Source organism: Pteropus medius, unplaced genomic scaffold, assembly GCF_902729225.1.
Source record: "Pteropus medius unplaced genomic scaffold, Ma_sr-lr_union100, whole genome shotgun sequence".
Classification (NCBI taxonomy): domain Eukaryota; kingdom Metazoa; phylum Chordata; class Mammalia; order Chiroptera; family Pteropodidae; genus Pteropus; species Pteropus medius.
The window spans coordinates 25,429,917-25,455,755 of record NW_024349802.1 but is presented as its reverse complement, the minus strand read 5'-3'; the positions used below and the strand labels follow the sequence as shown (position 1 = coordinate 25,455,755).

The window sequence follows — 25,839 nt, the reverse complement described above, 5'->3', positions numbered from 1 at the left end:
TGCCCTGCGTCATTTTGCAGCACAGATTCCCAGGTCACAGTGGTGGCATACGCAGCCAGGTAGCGTCCAGCCTGGCAACCCCTGTGTACCCGGGGAATGCGGACTCCTCGGAGGGGGGCACATGGGCTGGTTTTACCTGACGGCGTCCCTGGGTTTCAATTTCCTTTCCAGGAGATCCTAGCCAGAGGCCAGAGCTTTGAGTTACACTCGGATTTGAAGTCATCTGAGAGGCATGTGCTGTGAGAGGAACTACAGGCTCCACAGCCCAGGGCCTGGGCCCCGGCTCTGCCCAAAGCTCGGTGGGGTGTGCCGAAGCCAAGATCTGCTGAGAGTCCAGGGGGCCAAACGAGATGCGGAGTCAAGCAGCTGTGGATGAATAAGTGAATGAATGAATGAGCGAGTGAGTGAATGAATGGTTTTCTAGGCCAAGGAATCATAATGCATAGATTATTATTTTTTTAAACATTATAAGTAATAAAAGACATACGATTAATACAGAAAGTTCAGGAAGCAAAAAACATGCAGGGACCAAACCCACCATCCCATCACCTTTCACATGAATTTCTTCAAAAGTGCCAGTGAATCCAGAAAGCTGAAAAGCAAAATATCAAACCAAAAGTCTTATTTAGCTAGGAATCACTAATTATGATGCCACAAAGATTTGTTCAGGGATGTGTCTCGCAGGCAGAATGGTTCCTTGGTCATGCATCTCAGGCCATCCCCTCTGGAGTTGAGGGAAACATGCTTGGGAAAGTCCTCTCTTCAATGACCAGTCCACACAGAATGTTCTCTCCAAACAAACTGAGGCGCTCAGCCTCTTGGGTGAGCCTAAGCTTTCCTTGAGAATTGGTTGGCACAGACACACACGGAAAGACCAACCTCACTCTCTGCCCTGCTCTCCTGGGCCAAGCCTCTCTTCTTCGGAGAGATGTTTATAGTGCCTTTTTCTGCTCTTTCTGTTCTGAGTGTCAAGTGAATCCAAAGCAGCATCAGGAGATGGAACCTCCCAGCTCAGGCAGTGCAGACACAGCTATTAGTGACCCCTGACTTGCCTTCTCTCTCATTTCCAGCTGTCAGGAATGACAGGAACAAGAAAAAGAAAGAGCCTTCGAAACAAGAATGTATGGAAAGCTATGAAATGACAGCTGAGCTGGACGATCTCACAGAGAAGATCCGAAAGGCTCACCAGGAAACCTTCCCCTCGCTCTGCCAGCTGGGTAAATACACCACGGTAAGAGATGCCTCTACCTCCAGGCTGCTGGGAGGGCACAGGCCCTGGTGCACAGATGCACACACACACACACATGCATGCGCGCGCACACCCACACACTGTCTCTCTCTCTTTGCCCTGGGCCTGGAGGGGACATCCACTCAAACTCAGCCCAAGACGCGTGTGTTGGTTGAGCGGGGCCACACAGTGGCCACCTTCTTCCCTCCGTGTGGCAGCCTTTGGACACTCTGAGTAGGATGGTGTGTCCTTTGACTCAGTCATACATACATGCATTCACTCGAGAAACAAGGATTGGGCACTTATTATATGCCAGGCCATGTGCGAGGCACTGGTGACATGGACGATGAAGATAAGGTTGCTGCTCACAGGATCTTAGGGTCTGGTGAAGGAGACAAGTAAAACTAGAGAGGTGTTACACAGGTCCTGACAGACACCTGTAATAGAGCCCAGTAGGGACAAGGAGTCAATCTTTTAAAAAACACTGATCCAACTGTAAGATCCAACCGAGATTATTGGAGCCCTCCCCTGGGACAAGGTCTGGCTTTGGAGAGGGTGTGTAACCCCAAAGCCAGGGTCAGGAAAAGCACAGGGTAGACGTGACCTTTTCTGAGATAGGTGAGTGGCCCCGCTCTCCCCTCAGTGTTCTGCTGGGATTGGCTTGCACGGAGCTTAGAAGCAAAGAAAGGGGAGGAGGAGAAAGTGGGATTAAAGATAGAAAACATATGTTAGCTGGTCTGGGATGAGCCGGTAGACACATCATGAGGTACTTTAATATTTTTATGTGGTTTTTTGCATGTATTATGTTCCTTGGTGTATATTCCCAGTGTGTGGCACATAAGAAACACTCAATAAATATTTGTTACGTGGATGAATGGACGCATAAATATAACTAGAATGTGTTCTGGCCTCTTTAAGTGGCTTATGCTGCTTCCCTAATATGCTAGAAAACTTACTTTAAAAAAATGTAAATATAGCATTTGCTGGTTTGGTGACTGGTGTTCTAGAGAAAGAGTAGTATGAAAAGTCATAAAGACACAGGATGAAATGGTAATGCCAAATAGAAAAAAGAACAGGGAGTGAAGCAACTCTTGGGGCACATGTAGTCATGCATCTGGATGTTAGTGCTTCATTTTATCTGTAAAACGGGAGTGGTGACCAGGAGTGGGCCCAGAGGGTTTGCTGTGGAGGTTGTTGCTTGATCGTGCCAGGTGAGCATGAGGCTGCACAGTTAGGTGGCGTCAGCGTCTGAAGGGCTGGCCCTACAGTTAGACAGGCAGGTCTTTTGACCGAGCTGAAGACTTTGGCTCAGGAAGCAGAGGAAGAACCTAGAGCAAGAGTTCTTCCCCAACTTCAATGAGCTTATAAAGCGTCTGGAATCTCATTAAAATGCAGGCTCTCATGCAGCAGATCTGGGCTGGGGCATTTCTAACAAGCTCCCAGGTGACGCCGATGTGCTTGTCGTGTACAGCGACCACACTCTGAATGGCAAAAGCCATTCACCTAATTTGAGTAGCAGGACCCAGGACAGCCTTCTGGGACCCACCCAGATCCTTGGTGTCAGGGGGAAGGAGAGACACTGGAGTGCCCAGCTCTAATCTGTGAAGCTGTTGACCTACCTGCCAAGCTGATGGAGGTGCTGGACTCCGAGACGAGCCCCCACTGGGCTTGGGGAGCACCACCCTAACCCAGAGCAGGCTCAGAGCAGGACGAGTTAGGACACCACAAGGGAGCTTTTATTTCAACCGAAGAGGTAAGGCAGGCCCATGAGCCAAGAGACGGTGATGCCATGTATCAAGAGCAAGGGCGCTGGAACCGATGAATGTAATTTAAACCTGCTTGATTACCAATCAGCCGTGTGACAGAGTGCAAGTTATTTAATGTCCCTCAGCCTCATTTTTCCCATCTGTAAAATGGGGATGATAGAAAATGGTTAGGAAGGTGAAACAAAACAATCCATGCGAAGCTTCCATGATGGGACCTGGAATAATCTCTGCAGCAGTGGGAAGACAGAAGCAGCATCTGCCACATATTCATTCGCTGGGTATGAACTGATCCTCCAGGCACCTGGTCACCATAGAGAAGTAAAATGATTAATAACCAGTGCCAAGGAGTATATCCTTTATTTCTTTTAGAAATATTTACTGGTTTCCAACTGTATCCCTGGGACTGTATTGGGCTAAATATCAAGGTGAGTGCATTCTGACCTAAGAGCCAAGGAAACTGATCAGGGATGGCCATGGGGAAGGACAGAAGGAGAAGACGAGAGAGAACGGGTACTCTGAAATGATGGAATCGTGTTGAGAGCGAGTGGAAAGCGAGAATGAAAAAGACTTCGAGTCTGGAAGGCCGCCTGAGGGATTTGTATTTTAATCTGTAAATAATGGAGAGAAATCAACAGTTTGTGATCAGGAGTCTTTATTATCATCATCATTATTATTACAGCTAATATTTATTGAGTATTTACTATGTGCCAGGGGACCACGCTAAGCAGTCTACGTATATTAATTTTCTTACTCCTTACGAGGACTCTATGAGGCGGGTACCGGTGCCTCCGTGTAACAGACTACAGCTGAGTAAACGGAAGTATAGAAGGGCTGAATAACTCTCCCCGTGTCTCACAGCCAACACATGGGGCTTGAATGTGAACAGTCTGACACCAGGGGCAGCCCTTGTAACCACGACACCATTCACAGAATACGTCAAGAGGGTGGTCAACAAGGTCAAAAGTGAGCCAGGAGCCTTTGGGCATCTAGTTAGGAGGAGGTAGCTGTGTCATCCAGGAATAAATCCTACTACTAGATCCAGAAAACATGGAATAAAAGAGAGCAATCAGAGTAGGAAGGGCTTCCTGGAAGTGGAAACTTTTGAGCCCAGTCACTAGTGAGAGACGTTATATGACAATCCCTGGGATCATTTGCTCTCGTATCAGGGTCCCCTCCCCTCGACCCCAGGTGGAGGTATCTTAGTGTGGCTTAGTCAATCCCCCAGGCCCTGACTCACCTGATAACTGGGTGAAATGGTGCCCACTGGACTTTGGAGGAGGGCAGGGCAAACGCAAAGTACAGCATGTCCCCTTCTTAGAACACATGCCCTGGTATGGCCTGGCTTCACCCGGGGCCTGGGACCAAAGTGCTTCTTCAGGACAGTCCTCCCTCTGTTGGTCAGCACAGCTCCTGCCCACCCCGGAATCCAGCCAGGGCTTCTGGCCAGCCTCACTGGAGCCTCTACCATCTTTCCTCCCCTCAGCCTCCCTCTGAAATCAGTAGCCTCTCCTTTCGGATCCTCATTATGCCACAGGTCTAATTCCACCTGCTTCCAGGCCAGTGAGGCTGCCTATCCAGCCTTCTCAAAGGATGCAGCAGGGGCTGTCAGGGCCCTATAATTCCAGTGACCTTGCCCAAAGGCTTCCTCTGGCTGCCAGAGCTGCTTGGCCCACATGCGCGGCTTTGACACTCCTGACTCCCGGGAGAGCCCCCACCCAGTGACCCAGAGAAGCTGGTGGGTAAATGCCCAGCCTCCTTGCCCCTGGGGGCAGAGCGCCTCTTAGGATCTCTGTAAACCATTTCCCAGAATTCTCCCACGAGGTGGCTCCCAGGTACCCATAGGGATGGTCTCCACTGGTCACCTCTTCTTCCTAGTCCCCTTCCCACTCCTCCTCCACGCTCCCTGGGGTCTCTTCTCAAATAAGCTGCTTGCATTCAAATCCTAGTCTCGGAGTCAGCTTCTGCTGACAGCTTCAGGCAGGCAGCTCCCCTTAGGGCATCCAGGGCCCCTTCCCTTTCACCCCTCTCTGGGGATGTGACACCATCAATCTCGAACTGGTGCCCATTGTCCCAAGCACTTTGCAAGGACTTTCTGTGCCTCTTTGGAGCCAGCAGGGAGAATGGAAGCACAAGTTCTATCTCTAGAGGCCGATCACTCACCACTGGGAAGCCCGACCGCCTCCAGGTGCACGTGGCCCATTTTGGGGAACAAGGCTGCTCAGATCCAATCTCTCACCCATATTTCTCTTTATTCTACTCTCCGTACACAGACCTAGCTCTGTTTTTATTGTAAGCAGCTTCAGATCCTTTCTGGAAGTAGGTGGGGGTATAAATAAATAAGAGCAGCCATAACACATTCTATGTAAGCTCTTAGTTCCGAGTCAAGCATTTTTTTTTTTTTTTTTTTTTTATAGAGCTTTTTTTAGATAGGCAGTTGCTTCCACTGCCAGGAAACTTCCTGCCATCTTCATCAACCTGGCATCCTTGTCAGATGCCTTAGGAATAAGTGGGCAGAGAGGAATTAAAAAGGCAGCTAGCCGCCCACCTACAGATCTTCGAAATGGTTGTTCCTTTTTCTTCCCTAATTAAGGTAGATTTGGGACAAATGGTCAGGCCCCAGGAGGCGGCAAGATGGGAGGGGGAGGCAGAAATATATGCCCCACCACCCTCCTCACCCAGGCCTGGGCAGGGTGCTCATTCCTAAGCTTCAGAGCGAGTCTCCTTGGGAAGGTTTCCAATCAGTGACCCTTCTAAAAACAAGGGGCGGGGGGAGTAGGGGTTTCCATGTGGAAAGGTAGGAAGCAAGAAAGTGACTATTTATAGATGAGCTCTCCAAAATAGAATGAGGGCGTGAACCAGAGGAAACATCCTGGCTCTGAGGGTATTTACTCTGCTTCCTGTGGACAAACCCTAGCGATTATGTCATTTGGGCTTTGGGGCCTCATAGACCCAAGTTTAAATCTTGTCTGCACTTCTTAGGAGTCGTGTGACCTTGGAATCATCATTTGAGCCTCAGGTCCCTCGGCTGTATAATGGGGTTTAAAATAGTCACGGGGTCACTGGCACAGTTAAATGAGAAAAATATTCTAGAGTGCCTTGTATGGTTTCAGGGGCAGAGAGATGTACGAAATGGGTAGGGCTCCTCTCGTGACCCCGCTACGAACGCCTTGTCATTTTTTAGAGCCGCTTGCCCAGGTTCTGAAGAGTAACGTGGTGGGTGGGAAAGCGAGGCAGTTCCCGGCGGCAGGGCCCCGGCCCTGGCCATCTGCGTCTGCTGCTGCAACCCGGAGCTCCTCTGCTCCTCTGCCGTGTGCGGGCTGTTCATCACCTCGCAGAGCTTGATGGGACATAAGCTGTCCTCCGAGGGGCTCGTGAAGTTGAGCTATGGAGATTTAAGGAGCCCTTAATCTACTCAGAAAAATGACCACCAACAGAATCATTAAACCACCAAAAGACATTCCAGGAGACGAGTGCTTTAGAAAAGGAAGGATATTGTGAGCAGTTCCAGCCATATGTGGACTTGGCTTTTATTTTAGAAACTAACACTGTAATCAGCCAGGGCATCAGAACCTGAAACTTGGAGGTTGGCCTCCCAGGAGAAATGCTTCTGGTGGAGTGGAAGATCAGGGGAGTCAAGAGGCCTGAGTTCTGATCCCTACTCCCCCACCTTATAGTTTTCTGACCTTGAACCAGCCCTTAACTTCTGGGAGCCTGTTTTTTGCCATTAAACACACCTGCCCTGTCTGTATCACCTAGACCATTCTTTCATTTCTCAGCACATATTTACTATATACCTACTGGATCAGTTTCCTCAGGGTGCCATAACAACTGGGTAGCTAAAGACAACAGAAATGTATCACAGTTCTGGAAGCTAGACATCCAAAATCAAGGTGTTAGCAGAGCCATGCTTTCTTTGATGATTCTCTGTAAACCAAGGGGATAATTCTCTGTAAACCAAGGGGATAATCCTCCCTTGCCTCATAGCTTCTGATGTTGAAGGCAACTTTTGGCCCTCCATGGCTTGTAGATGCATTAGTTCAATCTCCTGTCTTCACATGGCCGTCCTCGCCCTGTGCATCATCATATGGTCTTCCCTCTGTGCATGTCTGTCTCTGTCTACATTTTCTCTTCTTATAATTTGGGGTTAGGGCCCGCCCTAATGATCTCATTTTAAGTTGGTTACCTCTGGAAAAAACACTGTTTCCAAATAAGGTCACATTCTGAAGTATTGGGAGTTAGAACTTCAACATATCTTCTCGGGGGACACAGTTCAACTCATCACACCTACTCAGTCCAGTTTTGGGGTGCATGAACGTTTACACTTCCATGCTTGCAGCTCTTTTGTGAAAACCAAAACCATCTGGCTGAAAACCAAATTTTGTCACCTGTTTTGTGAATTTTTAGAAACCTCTGGCTGCACATATCATAAGTCCTCATCTCTTAAAGGAAAACATTCTCTAGGGACTGGGCTAAGTACCCAGGATCTTCCTGGGTGGTAGAAAAAGGAAAAGACATTTCCAGCCAAGGCAATAGCATGAGCATGGTAGGGAGTTCTGCAGAGAGTGGACTGGGTGGGAGGCAGGTGCAAAGTCTGAGGCGACAGGTTAGGGCTAGCTGGCGGGGCCTTGGTGCACTGGGATGAGAGGTATGTGAACGGTAGCCACAGAGAATTAAGGGAGGTTCCTAGTCAGGAGAAGCGGTGCCAAGTGGGTGGGCCCTGGCTGCTTTGTGTCTGGCTAGAAGGCTTTGGCAAGTAGGCATGGCAGAGCTGTTGGTCTTTCTTAGATGTGCCCCTGGAGTTCAAGAAGCCATCAATGGCTCCTCACAGTAACTGAGACCACCCCAAAATGTAGCATCTCTTGGCCATCCAATGCCGATCTATGCCCTCCATCCTACAGCTGTCCCATTCTGAAAGCCATACCTCTCACTCCACCAAGGTTCCTGAATCTCTGAGATACCAGGAATAAAGGGCAGCAGCTATCCAGAGGGGCGCCTCCAAGTTCATGTCCTGGCCCTAGAATCTTGGACAGTGGAGGTCCAGGAGCACCCCTAAAACATCATCTTCAGGGGAGTCCTGCAGCAGCACCCTCGCATTTAGCGACTTCCAGGAAACATTTGGAGATCCTTAGAGACCCTCGCTACCTTCCCGTCCCATTGCCCATTGCTTAGAGCCCTCTCCACCCATGGGCTGCACCATGCCTTTAAGACAACGCCTGTCTTTCAATCCATAGTTGCAGGGTGGCTGCCAAGCTGCCTTTCTCCCCACCTGTTGGAAGCATCCGGTTCTGAGGAGAATGCTACATATGACCACTGATGGACATGCCCCAGCTGGAACATTCCAGAGTCCGTGTTGTCCTAGTGCCTAGATATGTGTTTGTGGACCACCAAGAGAAACTGGCCTGCAACATACCATTCTTTTCATGGTGATGCTCAGGATCTTTTCGCCAGCTCCCGGGAGTATCTGGAGTTTCCAGCCAGGATGGAGATCACAAGTGCCACATCAGGCTTTAGGAGACAGAAAGTTAGGCCAAGTAGAATACGTGGTGACCCAAGTGTAAGAGGGGTGATGTGGTGTAGCTGTGGGGAGCCCAAGTGCTGCAGCCCGGCCCCGACTGCCCGATGTAGGCCTCAGCTTCCACATCAGCTAAACGGGACTATGATAGTAGCTACCTCATGAGGGTGTCGAGAGAGTTAAAGGGAGTTTATTGTTCACAGTGAAGCACTTTGAACAGGAAAGCCTGAGGAAGGGGTCGTTCCATGAGAAACATACCAAATGGAGAAATGGAATGTAGGTGACAGGAACATTCTGCAAACAGAACATGAAAGGACATCAGCCTCGGGATGGTTGAAGGGCAAAGACTTCAGGCCTAGGGAAGAAAGGGGCTAACTTAATGGTGCACCCAGCATTCCCAGGAACTCTTAACTGTTCCTTCTGTCTAAGAAATTTATTTGAATTCCTCTTTAGCTAAAAAAGAACCAGAAACAGCCCTGATTAAACCACTATAGTGCCCGGGAACTGCCAAATGGGATTTTGAAAACACTGGTGACTCTCATCTCCATTTATGGGTCTCATTTTGAAAGTAAGTCCAATCAGAAAAGCAGCAAGTGGCAGCAAAGAACCAAGCCCAGTTTCATGGCAAAATGGCCATTTAATTGGATTTCATAGTGAGCTTGGGCCCTTCTGCGACTAAAGATGGCCCTAGGGGACTTTAGGGCGGGCCCTCCATCTGGGCCCCTGCTGCACAGCATTCTGGGAGAGCAGGCCAGGGCTGCGGTCTGGAGAGGGGCTTCTCCCCCAGGGAGGAGGAAAGAGCGCAAATTTGGGGAAGACCTGCCTCTCCCCCTTCTGCTTGAGTTCTGTTTCTCAGCTGCCAGCAAGGGCCTCTCCTCACCGCCCCGTTTTCTCATTCTCCTTCTCTCCCTCCCTCTCCCCTGGTTTCAGAAATGCTACAGAAAAACCACACATCCTCAGTGCTCCCTCTAACCGCTTCCATTACCAACCAAACCAGGCCATGCTCTCCGTTTGCCTCAGCTGGAAGATAATATATAAGCCATTTTAAACCTCATGCCTATGAATCCAGCAACCAGTATAATAAAACACCAGGTTATTTTGTGTTTTATTAACTGCCTCTTCCCTTCAGTTTGCATAATAGTGAGTGAGATTTACATGCCGTTAAGATGGCTGTGCATTATTTTTAATGGAAGGTACGACAGGCTTCTCTCTCTCTCAGCCCGGTGTGTGATAAAGTAACCTCATATGATGCTGATGAAGATTTCGTTCACACTTGCTGGGTCGGGGCAATGTCTTTTTTTCCAGATGGATACTCTATTGTTAAATGATTTTCTGCTGTAAGCTCTCCTCTCTGTCCCTCTCTATCGTGTCTTCCTCCGAACCGGATAAACTGCCTATTAAATTTAATTACAGTCCGAATGGCACACATCTTGATCTTATGTTCCCCCGAGTGTACTGTATTCCACCAAGGTCCTTGAGAAAAGAATACAATAAATCTTGAGGATGCATACCTACTTTTTGCAAAGCATGTTGCGGGAGGCGACGTGAACCATCACTTTTTCTAGGGCATCTATGTAGAGCATCTATGGCATCCTTTATGCAGATATTTCTTCTTGTTTTTCCTCACCAGCGTTAGAAACAAAGCTAGTTTTATTGACTCTGTAGACTGATTTCCAGTGGTGAGGAACCAAGGACCTTGGTTTGGGATGCATGGTACCCTTTAGTGAACTACTTATATTTGTCAGAGGTCCAAACGCCAGGCCTGAGGGGCGGGGGGAGCTTGACTTTTGTTGGATTGTTTGGTTCTGCCTCTGGAGGCAGCAGAGGCCTCATGAGTAGGCCCAGGAGAGTCTCGTCCTCAAAATGTTAACTGTCCTGAGACATTCCAAATAAGCAAGGATTTATGGGAACTTCATTCATACGTTGCTTTATTCATCAATATTTATCGAGCACCTACTATGTACCAGGTCCTGTTCCAAACACTGACAATACAGCAATGAAAAATGAGACAAGAAGCCCCTGTATAATGAGTAAGCATTAGGGTGGTTAGGAGAATAGGGTGCGGAGTCTGGAATGTGGAAGGCTCAGTAATTTTCAGTAGAACAGTCTAGGAGGCCTCAAAGGAAAGTGACATTGATCAAAGAAAGACAAGAAAGAATGAGCAAATGTATCATACAGATATCTGGGGAAGGGCGATCCAGGTGAAGGGAACAGCCAGTGCAAAGACCCAGAGGCAGGAGCGTGCCCCACTTGTTCAAAGAGAATTAAGAGACCTTGTCACTGGGTGAGGAGGGGGCGAACTGGGGGAAGGTGAGAGGAGACAAGGTCACAGAGCAGGGATCAGATCTGGGAGAACCATGCTGGCCATTGAAAGAACTTTGACTTTTAGTCCGAGATGAGAAATCATTGGAGATTTTGAGCAGCAGAGTAACTTGGTCTGGCTTGTGTTTTAAAAGGGTTCCTTTCAGTCCTTTGGTAAGAACAGACTGTAAGGAGGCCAGAGTGGGATGCAGAAGACCAGTGAGGAGGCTGTTGCAATAATCCAGGCAGGAGGTGGTGGTAGTTCAGACTAGGATGGTGACAGTGGGAACTTCTTCTCTGTCTTGACAGTTTTGGGGCTGGGAGGTACAGAGAATGTGAAACTTTCAGACCTAAACTGTCTTAAGCTATAACTGCACATTAGTCAGAATTCATCCTGCAGCAAGCGATAGAAACCGAAGTTAAATCAACTTAGATCCAAAAAAAAAAATTCTGGTGTGAATCAGGCATGGCTGGATCCAGCAGCTCAATATCTTCAGGACCCGGCCAGCCTTCTTCTCTCTTTCCATCATTCATCCCGGCTGTCCTCTAAATTGGCTTCATTGTTAGGAAGGCCTTCTCCACCTGGTGGCCCCTCACTGACAGAGAGCTTCACTTCCCTAATTGTTCCAACCAGAGTATCAGAATTAAGCCTCATTGGCCAGTTCTGGATCACCTGTTCTTTTCTGAACCAATCACTGTGGCCAGGAAAAGCAAAGGCTCTGATTAGCCAAACTAGAGTCAAGCACCCTCCCTACATTTGAGAGGGTTCAACAGCCCCACACGAACCCCAAGGGCTGAGAAGGAGGGAGGAGTAGTCCCCCAAATGATTCTAGAGGCAGAAGAGGGATGGCAGAAGGCAGAGATCCAAGATGGCCATTCAGTTGCATTCACATCAGCGATCCTGCACTGGAGATTATGGAAAGAAGAAAAGAAAAGAAAAACAAAAACACTTTCCCAGGTATGTCGAAGTGAGGTTCTAGCCAAAAGTTGAGACCTTCAGTAATTTCTGGCAAGTTCATAGTAGTGTTCTATTTCCTGTCTGGGCTGTGAACATCTTTTTTGCTGATTAAATGAGGAAAGATCGGTTGAGACTTATCTTTTATTTCTGTTATGAAAAATTGTAGACATAGTATGAAATTAGAGAGAATAATGAACACCCATGATCACTCCACAGCCAACTCCGTTTCCTCATCTATCCATTCTCATACATACTCTGCCCATTACTTATTATTTAGAAGTAAATTACAAAGATCTTATTTTTTCTGTAAATATTTTAATATGTGTTTTAATGTAGACATTTCTGCAAACAGAAGCATAACAGCAATGCTGTCGTTACTCTTCCGAAAATAAACATCTCAAACACCTTAATATCTCAGATCTCCAATTTAATCATAAAGGTCACAATTTCTTTTTTTATTTGAGTTTGAATTCAGATGGTCTGCAGCTTGTAACTGGTTCATAAGTGTCCTAAAAATATTTTTTTCCTAAGTCAAGTCTACGGGATATAATTTACATGATGTAACATTTATTTATTTAACGGTATAGTTTTATGAGTTTGACAAAAGTGTGCAGTCCTGTAACCACCACCCAAGTCAAGACGTAGGATATTTCTATCACTCCACAAAGCCCCCTTGTGCACCTTTGTGCTAAACCATCCCCCACCCCAAGCCCTGGGAACCACTGCTCTGTTCTCCGTCACTGTAGTTTTGCCATTTCCAGAATGTCATCTGAATGGACTCATTCTGTGTGTAGGCTTCTGTGCCTGTCTTCTCTCACCTGGCTCGATACTTGTACAGTTCATCCGTGTTGCAGGGTGTGTCAGTGCATCCTTCATTGTCACCACTGATTAACCCGCCATTGCCTAGTCATGTCACAACTGCGTCATTTGTTAGTTAATGAGCACGTGGGTAGAGTTGCTTTTAATCTGTAAGTTTCTCTACCCATTTCTCTTTATTCCCTTTGCAATGTATTTGTTGAAGAAACCAGTTTGTTGGTTTTATGGGGTCTCTGACATCCTGGGTGTTGACTGTCACATCCCCCATGGTGTGGTTTAGCATGTTCCTCTGTTTCTTCCGTTTTCGTGTAGTTAGAACTAGAGGTCAATGCCTACAGCCATTAATTCATCAAGGTTATAACATGTGACTCCTCATCCCATTATTCCTTCTTCACTTATTAGCTGGAATAATTACCCAAATTCCCCTCATCTGTTACTTGATTATCCAGTGGTACAGGGATAAGATTTTGAGCATTTTTTAAAAGATAAATGCGAGCTGAAAACTCAGCCATGCCACTAGGAAGCTCCCTGATTAAGACTGAAGAGCCAGCACATAAATCGGAAGCATGTTGAGTTCTCTGCCTTCTGTTGGGATTCCCAGAAATTAACCTTGATGGTATTTTTTCTCCTTCTTAGAATTCCAGTGCTGACCATCGAGTCCGACTGGACCTGGGCCTCTGGGACAAATTCAGTGAACTGGCCACCAAGTGCATTATTAAGATTGTGGAGTTTGCTAAGCGTCTGCCAGGCTTCACCAGCTTGACCATCGCAGACCAAATCACCCTGCTGAAGGCCGCCTGCCTGGACATCCTGGTATGTGCCCTTCCGAACTGCCAGTTGGGGGTCGGGGCAGGGGAAAGAAGGGATTGAGATGCTTTGAAGACCTCCAGAGGCTTCGGTTTGCCCAGCCTCTCTTCCTGCCGCCTCCTTTGCGCACCGAGTACCATCCTTGCTGCCTGCATCTCAGTTCAATTGCCAAAGACTCAGAGATCCCCTGGATTGGTTGGAACCTTCCTACCCTCTCTACCCGGTGTGGGAACCCCCTCTACATGAGCTTGGGAAAGGGCCCAGCCAGTCTTGGTCACAGGCCTTCAGTGACAGCTTGCTCACCCGTAGCCCCTTCTGTGGGACAGACCTGTAGTTCTTTGAAAGGTCTCCCAGCTAAACCTCCTGGAGGTGGCACATAGCAGCCTTCTCCTACCTTCTGATCTCACACCACCTCCCATCGGTGGCCTTGGGAAAATCCTTTTCTTCTGTGGGCCTCAGTTTCCCCAACTGTGCAAAGGGGATTCCTGTTGCCTCTCCACTGCCTGCTATTCTCACACTGTTGCTTCTAGGGTCCTAGAACGGGTAAGGACGCTGTCACACCTTGTCCTTTGCAGGTCTCTGCTGGCTAGATGCCCACCCTCTCTTTCCCTGGTGGGGGCTTCAGTTTTTGAGATGCTTTAAAAGCATAGATTTTTTTTAAATTCATCTTTCATAGCTTTGAGTATAAACAGTTCTGCAAAGCAAATACACACTACAATTAAACATACATACACACACACATACACACCCAATCCTGCTCAGGAGAGAGGACCCTGGGCAGTTTGGGAGTTGGATCTTAGAAGGAGTGGTAATGATTACTCAGTAACTTACAGGTGCCAGGGATCCTGAGACTATATATGGTATTTTTTTTTCTTCTCATAAAATCAGAGGGTCTGGGATGAACCTAGGAACATTCAGAAAAAAAAGCAAAACATGAAAACAGCATTCATCTATCACGTACCCACACCCCGTAGAGTTTGCAGACCTCAGCTCATTTGTACCTCACCCAACTTGGTGACCTGGGGATGGAGATTTGGCCCATTTTACAGATAAGAAGCTGGAGGTTAGGCCGGTCTCCTAAATCAGCGGTGTGCTAGAGCCAAACGCAAGGCCCAAATCCTTGGACTCTGAAGCTATGTGAGGAAGTGCAGACATAAACGGATTGGAAGCATAAACAGGGTGGGAGGTTTATGGTGTGAGAGGCATGGGCCACAGGGAGAGAACCAGCCAGACCGCCAGGGATTAATAAGGCATCTGGAGCAAATCAATAATGACGTTGATAATGAGCTAGTAGAATAAGGAACTTTTTAATGCTTTGCTCATGAGTGTTTCAAGTGTAGCACTCAGTAGAATTTCCCCCAAGCCTCGGTACACCCCAAGACATTAGTGGAGACTGGAGTTATTGCCAGATGATTAGAGGGACCCCCAGAGGCCCAGAGTAGCCAAGTGATCTGTGAGGTGACACACAGCAAGCCAGTGTCTGCACCAAGACGGGCTGTGAATTCTGACTCCCTCGCTGGTGCATGGCCACCCAGAGGATATTGAAGCCTTCCCAAAGCTCAGGCTCCAGTTTTGGCCCTCCGCTTGCTTCTTAGCTCTCCTTTTGTCTAGCTGCTCATTTCTGTTTCCCTCAACTCCAGTCCTTTGGAAAAGATGGAATGAGTGGGATGCTTTGAGATCCCCTAGGGAAGCTTCTGATTTGCACAACACCACCTGCTAACCATCAGCATGCTTATATGCCACCCCCCCACCCCCCCAAAGGCCTCCAACCTCCAGCAGCCATCTTCCCACATCTCACATTTACACCGTACTACATGGAGCTCCCGGGTTTGCGTGTGGATCTAAGAGTTGGCCCTTAGCTCCTCAGTGGAGACAGGGACGACAGGGACTCATTTCTGTGACCTTGGTCAAGTTCTTTAACCTCTCCAAGCCCCAGTTTACTGGTCTGTAAAATAGGAATACAAATCAAAAAGGCATCAACTAAGGTAATTCCTTAAATGGGCTTAAATACAACCCATGGATATAAGCAGGGGGCATGCAGGGGGCATGCAGGAGGTGCCCAGTCGGTGACATGGAAAGCAGGGACAGAGCTGGCGTGAGCCCAGGGCGGTAATTTCAGCCTCTGTGGCAAGAGTCAGGAAACTTTCAACTATTCCTTCCCACCTCATGAGGGTGAGGGGTTGGGGTTGAGATTGGGATACAATAGGCAGAGGAGGAAAAAGCCATTGCAAGGGAAGGGCAAAAGCCTTCAGTCATATGAGATGAAGCAGAGGAATACATATTTGGCCCCAGACAAGAGCTCATTTACGAGAATTTTTAGAGAAGGCCGTGAATCACAAGATCCTGAAAATGCACAACTTCAAAGAGCATCTCTTAGGCAAGGATATCAACTGGCTGAGCTGTTCGGAAGAATCTTCTCATCTAAGCCGTCGATGTATGGATAGGGTGAGACAGAGAGACCAGGACAACAGACAGACACGGGCTGAGGTTACTCAGCCCCTAGCAGGGAAAGTCAAGGTTGTGCCAAGGGTCACCAGCCTTGACCTGGCGCCACCCATTCATGACCTCCAGTGCATTGTGTATGTGTGGTTTGTCCCTGATGCCCGCCTGCCTTCAGGGCTGGCACTGTGTTGGGCTGCTGAGGTCCCTAGTGGAGGGGCCAGGAGGGGAGGGAGTTGATTTATCGTGAAGAGGCGAGAGCCCCTCAGAAAACAGGTCTAAGGGACAGGATAGCCTTGAGCCGGTCCTGCCCTTACTCCCAGCCACACCACCCTCCAGAGGGGTTTCCGTCTCACACTCTGCTGGTGTGGAGCCCAAAGCCAGGCTTCCCTCTTGAGGCTGAGGAAAGAGGGTGCTGAGGCCCAGCAGTGAGTTTCATGATTTTCCACAGGGGCCAAGTAGCCAAAAGGCGCTGGTAAAATGGGCCAGCTCTTCAAAACGATTGCTTGTAGATTTTTGCATTTCTTTTCTCACCCAAGAGTTAGGCATTCTAGCTTTGTGTTTGGGACAAGAAAGGAAGCCTCCAAGAGTGGTTCCTTCGCCTGAGTTCTGTCCTCACGTTTTCCTCCTGGCCTACTCTCCTTTCCCTTTCCTCTACCCCGTTTCTTCTGCATCTCCCTCTCAGCTGCCTCTTCTCTGCAGATAGTTAGGATCAAGTCTCTCTTAACTTAAAAATCAGAGAAAACAATGCTTAAGGCTATCTGACGCTCTGGTTTCTCTCCTCTCCTTCCCATTCTCCTTCCCTCTCTTCCTTCTGCAAATTCTGAGGACCTACTGTGTTCCAGGCACCATTCTAGGCTCTGATGACAGAGCAGTGAACAAAAGAGACAAAAATCTCAGCCCTCATGGAGCTGACCTTCTCCTGGGGGAGTCGGATAATAAGCAAGCAAATAAATATGCGATGTCTTAAGTGCTACAAAGGAAAATAGAAGCAAGATCAACAGACGGAGCAGCGTGACTGAGGTGGGCAGGAGTTGGGTTTTGTAGTGTGGTTAGGGAAGCAGGTGACCTTGGAAGGGACCTGAATGAAGGCACAGAAAGAGCCAGAACTAGTAAAAGATACAGGTCTGAGAGATGTACAAGTAGAAGGGGGACCTGGAGAGTGTGGAGCTCAAAGGCCCTGGGGCAGGGGAGGCCTGGGGTGGAGGTGGTGGGAGAGAAGCAGTGAGGAAGTGAGTGCGCCTGGAGGGGAACGCGTGAGGGGAGCCGAGGACCTGGATCCGAGAGGAAATGGGGCCTGAGTGTGCACGTGGATTTTCATTCTCTGTGTCGTAAGGAGTCACTGGGTTTTGACCAGGGGTGAGCGCCATGGTCTGACTTTTGTTTCAGATGTTCATTCTGTCTGTCTTGTCATACAGCATGAATAATTGTAGGTTGAAGGAAGAAATCCCATGCATATTTAATGAGCACTTACTATGTGCCAGACACTGGCGATGTGATGGCAGAGGAAAGATGAGGCTTTGTCCTCCCGGAATTTGCAGTCCAGCCCTTCAACCAGCCCTTCGACCAGCCCTTCAACCAGCCCCACCTTTACCTCGCTTGTCTCCCCAACCCCTTCCTGCCCTGCATGGCTCCACATCAATCCAGCTTCCCTTTGGCTCACCCTGGGTGTTGGTAGTCATTACCAGTGTGGTCTCAGAAGCCAGCTTGCCTCGGTTCAAAATCTGGCTTACTAGCTGTGTGACCTTGGGAAAACTACTTTCTCTCTCTGAGCTTCAGTTGCCTCATACTGAAAATGAAGGTTATGACAGAAGCTTCTTTTCAGGGTCTGAAAAGAATGAAATGAGTGTGCATAGAGGGCGTGACAGTGTTTGGAACATCATAGGCCTCGATTATCTTGCATGTTATTATTGGTAAGCCTCGCTGTACCCTCCAGGGGATTCTGTTATCATCCGCATTTGCAGATGAGGCAGCCAAGGCCCAACTGGAAGCCAGAGGCCCATAGGGATTCCCCAGAGGTCCCTTTATCTAGACTATCCTACGTTCAATCCCCACCCCCGACCTACCTCTTCCTTCCTGGCCAACTCCTCATCTCGGCTTAAATGCCACCTCCTCAGAAACGTTTTTCCTGACCAGCCCCTCGATTCTTCCTCCCTCCTCATTGGTCTCTCACGTTGCACTTAAAACATCTTGTACTATAATTAGAAATGTATTTACTAGTGTCTTCTACACTGAACCGTTGGCTCAGTGAGGGCAGGAACCATGTTGGGGTTGGTCACTGTGGCAGAGTTCCAGGCACAAAAGAGACATTCTGTGGATATTTGTGAATAAATGGAAGGATGGATGAGCAAATGAATTCAAGATCAAAATTGGAATTCCAGGATACGGGCTGCCTTCTGGGTATTGCGTCTATGCAAGCTGCAAGTGTGAGGTCTTTCCCTGTGGGACACGCAGGGCCTCCTTGGGTCCTGCCACCTGCTACCCTCACTTCCCCAAGGAAAATATTCCCACGCCACTCACAGCAGCACCTGGCTTCTGGTGACGCCAAAGTGACTGCCCTGCATGACTTCAAAACATGATCTGTAGCTCCTGAGGTCCTGGGGACCTTGTTGCTGTACAGCCATGGAGGACCATTCCCACATGAACCTGTCCCTCTGCGCCCTTCCAGGGACTCAACAGAGTCAAGACCCCAGCCTGGAAAGGAGCAAGGTCTGGCCTTGGAGGCCCACAGCCCAAGTTCAGGCTTCAGCATTGCCTCTGGCCACTTGTGCCACCATGAGGAGGTCTTGTGTCTAAGTCTTGGCTTCCTCACCTGTGGGTGTGGAGCAGTTACCCCGGCAGTCCCTGGAAGCCAGTGTGACGCAGGCGGTGTAGCGGTCGGGAGGGTGCGCTCTGGAGTCAGACTCCCCGGGTTCAAATTCCAGCTCTGCTACCCAGAAACTGTATGAATTTAGGGAAGCTATGTGACCTCTGTAAGTCTCAATTATGTTTCTAGTAAAATGGGTATAATAGTAGCTCCTTCCTAATAAGGCTGTTGGGAGACTCGATTGGGTTAATGCCTGTGGGACACTCAGCATACTACCTGGCACATAGTAAGTGCTCCTTTAAATTAGCTATCATGAGTATCAGTATTGGGTAAGCCTAGATTGTCACACACACACGATTTGAAGTTGTGCTGCCCAACAGGGTAGCCACACGCCACCTGTAGCTGTTGAGCCCCTGAAGTGTGGCTGTGGTCTAAAGTGTTGTAATTGTAAAATACACATAGAATTTCAAAGACTTAATATGGAAAATATCTCCTTAATGATTTTTTATATTGATTACATGTTGAAACAAAAATATTTTGGATCTATTAGGTTAAATTAAATATGCTATTAAATTTAATTCTATGTTTCTCTTAACATTTTAAAAACAATGGCTCCTAGAGTGCTGGTCTAGGAAGCAGTCACTGTAAGACGAGTCTCATGCACCTAGCATGTGCATTTCCTTCCCAGGAAAGAAAGGCAGGCTGGTGGCAGGTCCCACTGGGGAAAACATTTTGTTCCCATGAGCTCATACAATAGGTACTGTGTGTTGCCAGGGAAGACGGCCGTGCACAGCTCTGTATGTGCTATTGTTGTTATTATCACTACTTCGACATTCCCACAAGCACTAGAGGATAAATAGTCAAATCAGATCAGGATTTGCCCACAGTTGCCAAACGCAATTAGTGCAGAGGCTGAGATGGGTGAGCGATTTGAGCTTTCTCCTTTGCCTAAAAACTTAGAAATCCATGGATGCCCCCTCCGGGGTTTATGAGGTGGGAGAGGTTCTGAAGAGGGGATCCAGTTCATTTATTCAACAGGTATTCATTGGCCGCCTGCTGTGTGGATGACATTGCCCTAAGTGCTAAAGAAACAGCAGAGAGCAAGACAAATAGAGATCAAGCTCCTCTAGGAGCTCATCTTCTGGAAGGCGATAGGTCAGTAAGCTCAGAAAGAGACAGTGCTGTGGAGAAAATAAAGCAGGGTGATTGCTCATGCTATGGAATACTACACAGCAATGAAAAAGAACTACTGCTACCTGCGCTAATCTGGAAAATCTCATGGATTTGGTATGGAATGAATAAAAGCCAGACACAAGAGAGACTATACTGTGAGGTTCCATTTATCTAAAGTTCCAGAACAGGCAAAACTAATCCGCAGGAATAAAGGTCAAAGTAATGGTTACTTTGGGGGAAGAGGTTTGATTGAGAGGGGCCAAGAGAGCCTATAGGTGGTAGAGCCATTCGTATCTTGCTCTGGGCAGTGGTTACACAGGTGTATACTTCGGGAAAATGCATTCAGCTACACTCAAGTGTGTGCATAGCTCAAGGCAAATATGTCGTCGTAGTTATCTATTACAGTGTAACAGGTTACCACAAAACTTAGCAGCTTAAAACAATAATTGTTATTATCTCCCACGGTCCCTGCCGGTGAGGACCTGACTTTAGCTGGTTGGTTCTGGCTCAGTGTCTTCATAAGGTTGCAGTCCAGGCACGGGCTTGAGGCTGCATTAGCTGAAGGTTTGACAGGGATTGGAGGGGCTGCTTCCAAGGTGGCTTATTACATGTGCTTAGTTAGTACTGGTTAGTGATGGGAGGGCTCAGTTCCTTGCCATGTGGACCTCTCTGTGGGGATTGCTTAAGTGTCCTCATGACACGTCAACTGGCTTTCCCCCAAAACTAGAAATTTAAGAGACCAAGCAAGGAAGAGGCCATGATGCCTTTTATGACCTCATCTCCAAAGTTACGCCATCACTTCCACTGTATTCTTTCATTAGAATCAAATCACAGTCCAGGCCACATTCAAGGAGAGGAGAATGACGCGCCACTTCCTTAAAGGACCAGTAGCAGCAAATTTGCGGGCATATTTTAAAACCACCATACATGCTATACCTCAATTTTAAAACAATTTTATATCCCATTTCCGCTCCAAAATAAGGCGATATGATAGGAGGTAATGGGTTCAGGAATGTGTGTTCACTGTGCTTTCTGAGGAGGTGACATCCGAGCTGAGCTCTGAGTAGGAAGAGTCAGCCACATGAAAATCAAGGGGAAGGCATCAAAGGCAGAACAGCGAATGCAAATGCTTTGAAGCAACAATGAGTTGGAGATTCACAAAGAGGACCGATATGACCCAAAGTTAATGAGCAAGGGGAAAGGAGGGACAGTGGTGAGGTAGTTGAGGCCATGGAGGCCACAGGAAGAAGGCTGTATTTTAAAGATCTAAAGATGACTAAAGGCCATCGGAGGAGTTTTAGCAGGGGAGGAGAGGTCTTTTCTGATGAACGTTTTGAACAGTGTGCTCTGGCTCCAAGAGCAAAAGTGGAAATAACAGAATGGTTAAGAGGCCCTCACTGGAAGAGAAGCAACGGCGGCTTGGATTAGGGTGGTCATATGGACAAGGAGAGAAGTGGACAAGTCCCTTGCTCTGCCTATGGGATGTCGGGTGCTCAGATCCTCCCAGGGCTCATGCCTCAGGCAGTCTGCTCTCAGGAAGCACCCAGAAAGCAGTGGAAAGATATCCGTTGTCTTTGCTGAAGGCAGGAAGAGAGGGCCCCTCTCACTCTGAGATGGACCAGCTTTGCCCATCAACAGAGCTCTGTGTCATCTGACAGGGCCCTTCTTTGGTGAGTCAGCCTTGCTTGGGCTATTTTTCACCCGTCTCATGGGACTTGCGTGTTCCTCTTTCCAGATGAAATACTCTCCTTTTAAACAAAGGGCGTTTTAATCCTGGAGAAGCACTTGGTGGTTGCCAATGACATTTGACTTGAGTGTGACAAAATGAAACTCCTTGGTTTCCCACATGGCAGGCTTGGCCTGAGCCGTGTGGAGGCTGCCTGCCCACTGGGCCCAGCGGGGGCAGGGTGGGGCGGAAGCTCCCTGATAAAAGAAGACATTGAGCATTCTTCCATCTCGGGCCATGTGCCTTCCTCTCAGGATGGCCCATTTATACTTGGTTTTGGTTTTGGACTTCCTAGAGAGAGAGGCAACAGTACATAGTTTCAGTGCTTCATCAGAATCCAAATATTTTCCAGCATTTGCAGAGGAAAACCCTTCCAAAGGGAACAGTACGAAGGAGACGTTTGTGCCCTGTACTTTGGACTTGGATCTCTAAGTGAGCCGTTGACAGCTTGCAACTGTCTTAAATCCTGGCCTAGTTCTTTCCAACAAATATCCGGTTTGTCTCATTCCTGCAGGACAGATCTCATGCATTCCCATTTTGGCAGTGCACTAAAGCTGTAAAAACTTATTTAGTACCTTTTTCATTCCAAACTGGAAATGTTTCTGGAGATTTCGAGCCCATGAATACTGAGCACAGACTTTGCCCATCACATGAGAGCTCCCTGCGTAGGCGGTGCTTCCTATGTTTCTTCAGGTGGTCGACGGAACACTGGGCTGGGCATTAAGAGTCCTGGTCCTGCTTGCACCATTAGCTGTGTGACCTTGAGCACTGCACTTCATATTCCAGGGCTTTCAGGAGGATGTAAAGCTTCTGCCTTTGCTGCCTGAAGTTGGGAATGACTTCCTACCCCAGCAGCTACTAAGACGAAGTACAGCAGGTTGGCCAGTCAGGAACTCAGAGGAAATGACTCAGCTGGCTCAGACAGGTCCCTGGGCAAACTTATCTGAGAGGTGAAAATGACCAGCAGCCAATGAAGAGGAATCTTTGTGATGTTTTGAAAACTACTTGCATTCATGATGGGGTGCTTTCCTATTCATTGCGTCACTTGATTAATCATACAATAGGAACATTTAAGGAGCTCGAGGACATGTCCTGATTTACACATGAAAAGTTTGTAGGATACAGGCCACAGGCCATATGCACCTTTATACCAGGTAGGTCACGTGAACAGCTATGCAGGTTTGTGCACTGCACAAAGGCACCCAGCCCAGAGAAATGAGGCTGATATCCAAATCAGTGCCAGGCCAGAGGTCATCTCTCCTTAGTGAGGCATCTGAGTTTGGGTGAAGTGAAATGAGATGGCTGTGGAGCAGAAGTTAAGAGCCAAGTCCCTGGAGACAGAGAGTGAATCATGTCACCTAGTAGTGACTTGACCTAGAATAAGCTACTTGGGTTTGTTTTCTCATCTGTGAAGTGGGACCATAAGAATATCTAACTCATGGGCTGATGAGAGAATTAAGTAATATATAAAAACGTGTAGCATGGTTGCTGGCATGTAGTCGTAAACAGTAACTATCTTTAAACATTAACTGTCACTCTGTGTCGGAGGTGAGGCGTGCTAATCATTCACCCTTCTCCTCTCAGGAGATATCTGACTCCAATGTCTTCTTGATGAGAAGAAGACATTTTTATCAACTGAGCATCTGGGAAAAATTGTGATCTCCCTTAAACTTACTGGGTTTTTTAACTCTTGTCTTGGTGGGATTAATTTCTCTGTGCTTCAAGGAGCTCCGAGCCTTTTGCAGAGGGAAAAGTCAAGTGTGGAAACCCGACTGGCAGAGGGGCCTTCATGGTTGTTGATGCAAAAATGTGCTTCTGGGTGGATAAGCGCTCTGGATACATGGAGCTCTGTCCAGCAGTTGGGATTGATAGGGCAACAGTAACACAGCTGGGGTTGCTTATACACAGAAACAAGGCCTTTTGTAGTTTACTATGCTCTGAGCAAGGCCCAGAGGCACAGGCATTGAGCAGGTGACTGCATGGGAGCAAGTGTCCTAGGGTAGCTAGCAGAGCCATATATCAAGGGCATGTCAGGCGGGATTGGGAGACTGTAGTAACGTGACCCAGGCTTCTTGCCTATAGAAATTCCACCCATACATCTGGGCTTAGTCGAACTGCTGCCTCTTCTCCATCAATCTGCTCTTGATTCCCCCTGACGAGATCTGAGCTTCCCTTCTTCTGAACTCCCTAGCTCCTTGCTGGTTTCACTCCTGCTCCTTGCATTATAGTTGTCTTGGAACTGTGTGATCAGAGACATCATGGAAGAGGAAGCCTAACTTGGGTTTGAATCAGATTAAGCCACATGTTAACTGTGTGACACTGGGTACATGCCCTAACCTTCCTGAGCCTTCCATCCCTAATCTATAAAATAATTCACTTTACTGAGTCACTCGAAAGATTGAATGTAGGGCATGTGTAACACTTGATATACACTAGGCATGTAATAAATGATAGATATTGTCCTTATGGAAAGAGTAGGCTGTAAGCTCTTTAAAAAGAAAAGAACAGAATCTTATTTTTTTTATCCCCAGCACCCGGCACAGCGCCTGGGACATAAGTAGGTACTCAGTAAATGTTTGACTCCAATAGATTACTTTTAGCACAGATATTTCAAAATTTCTTTTGCCCTATATATTATTCCCTAAAGTAATTTTAATCCATTTTGACTTCTATACTCTATTAATGAATGAGCCGAAGACATTCAACATCTGAGAGGGGTATAGAATTCATGTGATGCAGGAGCTCCTTGGAAACCCTCGTTATCGCCTGCCTAGATTTGATTCATGCTGTCAAGACAGGCCAGCTTTGATGACCCATCAAATCTGCTTTTTTTTTTTTCCAGATCCTTAGAATTTGCACCAGATATACCCCAGAACAAGACACCATGACTTTTTCAGATGGCCTTACCCTAAATCGAACTCAGATGCACAATGCTGGATTTGGTCCTCTGACTGACCTTGTGTTCACCTTTGCCAACCAGCTCCTGCCTTTGGAAATGGATGACACAGAAACAGGCCTTCTCAGTGCCATCTGCTTAATCTGTGGAGGTACCAACTACCTAGAAAACCCTCATGAGATTCCACGAAGAACAACTTACACTTGTAATTTATAGGAAATTCCTCATCTCCATTTTGGAGTTGTTTTGCTTGGAAAAAGACATAGGAATAAAGCCAGGCATGCATGGTTGGGGTTTGTTGCATTTTTCCACACTGTTATAAATTATAATGTATTTGGGATTTTTCTGCTCTGAAATACCAAAATACTATTTCTCCAATTGCCACAGGTATTTTTTAAAAGGTGGAATCAGACTATTGTAAAATAAAATGCCTAGGGACATTTTAATGATGACTTGCATATGCTATTTGCTAATTTAGTGACTGGGAATACAAGTCTTTGGGTTGGCCCCCTACCAACCTTTGAAGAACTGAGATAAAATACAGCTTTCTTTATAGTGACCCCTACTGGCTCGCAGGAGGCTGAATCATAAGTGGTTAGAAAGTAATGGCTTTAATTAGGGGACCAAATTACCTTGTTTTTTATAACCATCCTGCTCAAGGTTTGTTTTAATTCAGTTCAGTAGTGACATCTTCTGGTCATGAGAAGTAATTTTATCCCTGGGACAAAAGCAGCCAGCCATCAAAATGTACTCTCTACCAATAGGGGGACAGTCATTTTCAAGTATCACAGCTTAAAGCAGTTGCATATATCTTGAAATTTGTATCTGTGATTGGATCATCAAATCAATAAAGTCATAGTATAGTAGGAACAAAGAAGAGTGGAAATGGAAAGAAACCATCTAGCCTTGAAAGTGCATAACTCTTTCTGTCCGATACTAATTATTTCCTATTTTATTTCTGGTATCTAGACCGCCAGGACCTTGAGGAACCAACAAAAGTAGACAAGCTACAAGAACCATTGCTGGAAGCACTAAAAATTTACATCAGAAAGAGACGACCCAGCAAGCCGCACATGTTTCCAAAGATCTTAATGAAAATCACAGATCTCCGCAGCATCAGCGCTAAAGGTGTGTCTTTAGGGTCTGCACGGTATTCCAAAGTGGGCCTGCGTCCTGAGTTTCACTGCGTTTAAACCCCATGTTTTAACTTAGGACATCTGATAAGATACCTTTTTGTTGTTTTTGTTTTAGAATTCATTTCTCATTGAAATCAAAAGTAGTAGTATTCGCCTTAAAAAAAAAAATACCTCAAATTTTACCCTATTCAATGATCTTAGATTATGAGAGCTTTAAAATTCCGATGATTAAGGATCTGAAAAGCTTTTCAAGAGAATGTACTATTTTCTACTTT

General features: G+C 47.2%; 1 protein-coding gene across 3 annotated transcripts in view; it reads left to right on the top strand.

Annotated features, from left to right (window-relative positions):
- The window catches only part of RARB (retinoic acid receptor beta), a 357,943-nt gene that overhangs the window by 329,377 nt on the left and 2,727 nt on the right, over window positions 1-25,839 (top strand). For all 3 annotated transcript variants that reach the window (XM_039836737.1, XM_039836736.1, XM_039836738.1), the window contains 4 exons: window positions 1,071-1,231; window positions 13,218-13,394; window positions 24,375-24,579; window positions 25,398-25,556. In XM_039836737.1, the coding sequence (XP_039692671.1) occupies window positions 1,071-1,231; window positions 13,218-13,394; window positions 24,375-24,579; window positions 25,398-25,556 (702 nt within the window). The remainder of the gene's footprint in view (window positions 1-1,070; window positions 1,232-13,217; window positions 13,395-24,374; window positions 24,580-25,397; window positions 25,557-25,839) is intronic.